The following is a 6,004-nucleotide window of genomic DNA, read 5'->3' as shown; positions in this document are numbered from 1 at the left end:
CGCCGCACGAAACGCTAATTAACAAATTAATTGAATAGCCTAGTTTTAAGCTTCATAAAATTATGAAAAACTATATTTAAGCTTAAATAATTATTATAAGTCTAAGTTTTCAATTTTGGAATTTTATATTAAGGTTTGTTTTAATAATCCGTTATTAAAACGCATTAATACGTCACATTTAAAGATTAATTTAAAAGTCATCGAATTGATCTAAATAAAAATATGAGAAAATTCATGTAAGCTTATATAATTATTTGGGACATGTTAGAGTCAATGGGATTAAGAAAAAATGTCAAAAACGGGAAATTTTACGTCTAGGGGTAAAACGATCTTTTTACACCTAAAAATTAGTAAACGTCATGGCAATGCTCTAAATGTTGTTTTATATGTTAATATGATTATTTTCAATGATTATGGATGTTTATATGTTAATATGTCAATTTTAAATGTTTATGGATTTTTAAGATGTTGATATGTTTAATGTTTTATGATTTAATATGCTAAAAACGTTTATTTTAAATGTTTATGATTTAAATGTTTATTTTAAACGTTTAAGATGTTAAAATGTTTATTTTAAAAATTTTTATGGATGTTTATGATTTTTAATATGTGAAGTTATGATTTTTAAATGTCTATGATTTTTATGATTTAAATATGGACATTTAAAAGACATGTTGCATGTTTGGTTTCAAAATAAAAATGATATTATGCATGTTTTTATTAAGTGATGATAAAATGTTGAAGGACGTGAAGGGATTGTGACTACTACATGTTGGAAATATCGTGAGGGTTATGGTCCTAGTGAGAGCCCGACGATCGTGTTTCCGTGGATACGAATACGATGATATGATTGGAGATGTCGTGAGGGGAGAAGGCCCCAGAGGGAGCCCATTTATGGGAAAAGGCCCCAGAGGAAGCCCCGACGATCGTATTTCCAATGACACGAATATGTTAATACGTAAGGCCAGGGCTCAGTTGACCGGTGAGAGTGTTGCTGGTGTCCCCCGCCGTCCAGTACTGTGGTTACATGTAGATGGATCCATCGCCCTATATATTTAAGAATACGATTCACAATCAACGATCTTAATTCAACATACACGAACATGAACACGAATATAAATATGATTATGTTGATATGAACATGATATGAATATGAATATGTTGATATGAATATGGATATGAATATGAATATGTTTATCTTTATATGAAAATGTTTATGCATAAGATTATGAAAATATTTTTATTTAAAAGTTTTATGTATCATGAAAATGTTTACGAAAATGTTTATGTTCATGCATCATCATGAAAATGATATTTTAAGTACAATTATTTTTCATTGTTATATGTTAACTGTATTATGTATTAGTTGTTATCAAGGATATGACGTGTTGAGTCTTTAGACTCACTAGGTGTGATTGATGCAGGTGATTTTGATAATAATGTTTATGCAGGTCTTGATGGTTGACTTTGCTGGACTGAAGGCGCACATAACCCGAGGACCGAGGACCGACTCTAGTTTTCCGCACTAGTTTATGATTTATGATATTAAATTATGTTAAAGATATTTTTATGACTTTTATTTATGTTTGAGAGATTTTTGGAGAGTTTATAGTATGAGCTATACTTTTCAAATAATGTTTTTAGGTTGGTAAAACGTTTGTCGATTTTATGCTTTAAAATATTTTCCTTTAGATTTTTAAATGGTCGTTGGATGTTTATTTTTAAAATGGTGACAAGATATTTTAAAGTATTTATATATATGTAAATTTTTAATTATGAGGATTAAAAAAAAATTTCTAGCACGTTTTAAGAAAACGAGTAGCGACGTTTCACTTTATTTCCTTGCGAAGCTATATAATAAACATGACTTAACATGCAAAAATATTTTAATTATTTACACTAAAATGATAAAAAAATAAATTAGATTTATTAAATTATATTTGTGGGTTATAGAAATATACGGATGAAAATTGATTTACGGAAAAATATATATTAGAAATAAGATAGAATATTAAAATGTAATAATTTTTTGCAACTTGCCAGAGGGAAATAAAATATAATATTTTTTTGTATATTTTGAACCAAACTCAGATGTCTCCTTATTCATTGAATGCCAACACACCTACCAACACACAGCCTCTCTGTCGTGCGCTTATCTTTCATTTAGTTTCATTCCTTAAATGACTAGAAGATATATATAAAATAAAAGTAAAGACACAAACCAAAACATAAAAAAGACTTGTGAATTAATGAACTGAAAAGGGAAACTCAAGTTGAGTCTCCGTTGCTAAAATTTAAAGGAGAAATTCTTTATCAGTAATTGCCAAAAAATATGCTCACTGACATAAACAGAAACACAATACACAAAAGAGAATAACAAAGATATAAACATTTCATAATCAAAAGAATAAAAGTTTCATTAACAAATGATGGTCAAAAACAACCATAACATGAAACATCAAGATTCAATATTTAATAAAGGAATATAAAAAATATGGCAACCATGTACGTAAACCACCAAAACATCTGCTGGGCTAGGCACAAAAATTGCAGTAAAAGTAGAAATTTACCAGTTCAAAATCATTCATGCATCCGGGCTTTTTGGGAGACAGATCGTTATCATGGACGATGTCATCGGCCGTCACATCGTGTGGGATGCAAAATAGCATCAGTAAAAAAACACATAAAATCTCTGAAATCCCATGGCTAAGCTTCAGATTTATAGGAGCAATTTCCTCTTTATGTCTCTATTTAACTGCATGACCAATTGTAGCCGATTTATAGAGAGCTTTTTGCGAGGCAAACCAACCAACAACAAATCAAAAATAAATGAAGGCAGTGACTTCTTATTCTTTATCTAAGATAATACCCTCAACTGCGTGAAAGGTGTGCGGGGTATTTACTGCATTTGGACTATGCGGGATTTATAAGTATAACCTCACATTTATATTAATTTTAGCTATACAAACCAAAGATTTTTTCGACCTATACATTGTTTAGAATGTAACACGAATGATTTTTTCACCAACATAAAAAGACAGACTATGATGATACAAACCATTATGCATTATCATTTCATGGACAAAATTGCAAAAAGAATGAAACGAACATGTCACAGGACGTTACACAAAAAGAAAGCTCCTGGCAGATAGAGATTTCTTATCCTCTTGAAACCCCCCAACGGATTTTTGAGCTTCTTGCACAATTTGTGAAATCCCGGCATATAACAATATGTGAAGAAGATGAAAGAATAAAAAAAAAACAAAGAATGGTAAAAAGTTCATATTTTTAGATAGTAACTCTGCTAACAGTAATCTCTACATATTGTTTTGAAAATTATCAAAGTAAGTTTTAAGAAACTAATTATACCACTCCAAATACAGCTGAAAAATGTTCTATTTTAGCAGAAAATAATTAAAATTACTCACAAATGTAATCCAAGGGGTTTGACAAAAAAAATAAGAATCTAAAGAATTAAAAGACTAAAAAATTCCATAAAATACGAAAGAAAACATACCCAGATCAAATACACGCCTGTAGTTTTTGATAAACCCAATGACCCATAACGAAAAATCCAGAACACCATCTTCGTTGATTGAACAAAAATACCTGCCCAAGCAAAGAAGCAAAATCAACAATCCACCACAAAAAAATTACTCGACACCAAAAAAAAAAAACACTTACAAAAGAATCAAACGCAACGAATTAGTTGTGAATTAAACTGGGAATGGAATCGAGTAACATAGATCATGCAAACAATCGAAAAGGTGAAATGGGGATGGATTTTCTTTCAAGCTCTGCGTGAAGGAGGGAGGGAGATAGATGAGTTGGAGATGTGGGTGAATAGATCAAAACGAACAAAACTAATTTGATATGATCACTAATTTAAATCAACATAATATTTCATAGACTATATAAAATTATTCATTATTAAAAACAAACCAGATGAAGATGCGGACGAATAGGTATGATCCATTGAATTGAGTATGTCATTTATACAAATACTTTGTTTGCAACATGTTTCTTTTAGCTTTTGAGAAAAAAAACACAATGAAAACTCGAAAACAGCAAAGAAATTCAAATTATACTAAAACCCCGTACAGAATACAGGGTGTCACATATAGCATGTATTTAACAATTAATGTAACTACTTGTTCATAATGCATTTTTTAAAATTTAAAATATAGAGAGTAGATTTACTTACACTTTATCATTCTCTATTAGGTAGCAAGACGTCTCTGAGAATCACGTTTCTTGTGAATACACCAGATCGACGATGTAAATTCTCGTCTTTTACCAAAATTTTTGTAGAATTTTGTGAGACTCTTCTTGAAAGTGCCACATATAGCTGACCGTGGCTGGACACATGGTTACGAAAAAATATGTCAATATTTTGGATTGTTTGACCCTGTGCTTTGTTTATTGTCAAAGCAAAACTAAGTCTTATGGGAAACTGTCGACGTGCCAACTCAAATGGTAATCCAGAGTTATCTTCACTTTTTAAGGGCATTCTATGTAGAAAGAATCTGGTGCTCTTATGAGGACCTGTTATGATCTCGGCATCTATGAAATTTCTACCAAGACCGCGACATATTAATCTCGTTCCATTACATAGACCAAGTTCGGGCACAACATTTCTCAAGAGCATGATCGGACTTCCTACTTTCAATATGATTCTATGCCGTGGCAAACCACTTGGACTAAGGGAATTCAAAAATTCTTCTTGAAAAGGGTTGTGATTGTCATCTTCTACACTATCCCAAAATGTATACTCTTTTTCCTCTCCAGGAAACTTGAGAATGAGCATTTGATTAATATTGTCGACATCAACATTTTTCGGTGTGATGATGGCTCTATGGACCATATATTTTCATCGTTAACATGATTTATCATATTAGGGAAAACAACATCAATCAACATCTGAATTGATTGTTCACCTTCCCATGGTATGATCCTTGAATCTGGTAATTTAATGAAATCATGATTAACAATATGTTGCAATCCATCACCTATGCGCAAGAGAAATTGCGAGAACTCAATATCTTGAGCAGATCTCATATTTTGTTGAAGCTATACTATCTTTACGCGATGCCAAAATGTTGACCTCGAAATACTTGCAGCAATTTGTTCTGCCTTTGACCCTCGTTTAACAACTGGTAAAACTTGTCGAAAATCACCACCAAAAACCATTGTCTTCCCTCCAAATGCTATTTGATTTTCCATAATATCTTGGAAACTCTTACTAACGGATTCAAAAGCGTAGTGATTTGCCATTGGAGCCTCGTCCCATACTATAGCTGATGAACGCCTTATTAGTTCTGCAAGTTCGGTCTGTTTTTTTATTCTGCAAAGGGTTGATGCAGTTGGTCGAAGTGGAATCTGAAAATGTGAATGTGAGGTTCTTCCACCTTGCATCAATGTCGCAGCTATCCCAGATGTTGCTACTGCAATTATAATTTTACTCATTTTTCTTATATGTGCCAACATTGAGCGGTATAAAAAAATCTTACCAGTACCCCCAGGACCATCAATGAAGAAAGTTTTGATTGGTTATGCATAATACTTTCTATGATGGTGTCAAATGCAATCCTCTGTTGAGCATTCAAACGTTCAATAGATCTCAAATCATCATCAGAAATTTGATGTCTTCTAAAAACTCAGCACTTACTGATGGCAAATCAAAATCATCAAGTTTTTTTTTGTACTGATGCAACAACCTTCGTATCTCAAGCAATAACTTATTGATGATTAAGTTACTTGAAGAAATTTCTTTACCATAATCTTCACACATGTAAGGATGGAACTCATCCTAGAGTTCTCGAAGTATTGTTGGTTGACAGAACACCAGTATGGATACAAATAACCTTCTCAATGAAGATGACATTCTAACAGAGCATGCTTCTTGCAGACATTGTTTTACATAATCATCCTGTTGGAGAAGCCCTCTCATTGAGAAGACTCCTTAAATGTTGAATATGTTACCCCATTCACAGTCATCAGATTT

The 6,004-nt window shown here is 31.9% G+C and overlaps 1 protein-coding gene across 1 annotated transcript; it reads right to left on the bottom strand.

Annotated features, from left to right (window-relative positions):
- Positions 1-4,210: 4,210 nt before the first annotated feature.
- On the bottom strand, positions 4,211-5,466 carry LOC140821418 (uncharacterized). The gene is made up of 3 exons (XM_073181905.1): positions 5,105-5,466; positions 4,938-4,961; positions 4,211-4,853 (listed from the first exon to the last, which is right to left on the bottom strand). Exons 1-3 carry the CDS (start codon positions 5,464-5,466, stop codon positions 4,211-4,213), a joined length of 1,029 nt encoding a protein of 342 aa, XP_073038006.1.
- Positions 5,467-6,004: the final 538 nt, after the last annotated feature.

The sequence above is a fragment of the Primulina eburnea genome, unplaced genomic scaffold, assembly GCF_022965805.1.
Source record: "Primulina eburnea isolate SZY01 unplaced genomic scaffold, ASM2296580v1 ctg567_ERROPOS1000000, whole genome shotgun sequence".
Taxonomy (NCBI): domain Eukaryota; kingdom Viridiplantae; phylum Streptophyta; class Magnoliopsida; order Lamiales; family Gesneriaceae; genus Primulina; species Primulina eburnea.
Note: the sequence above shows the minus strand (reverse complement) of the source record. Positions and strands in the feature narration are given on the sequence as shown.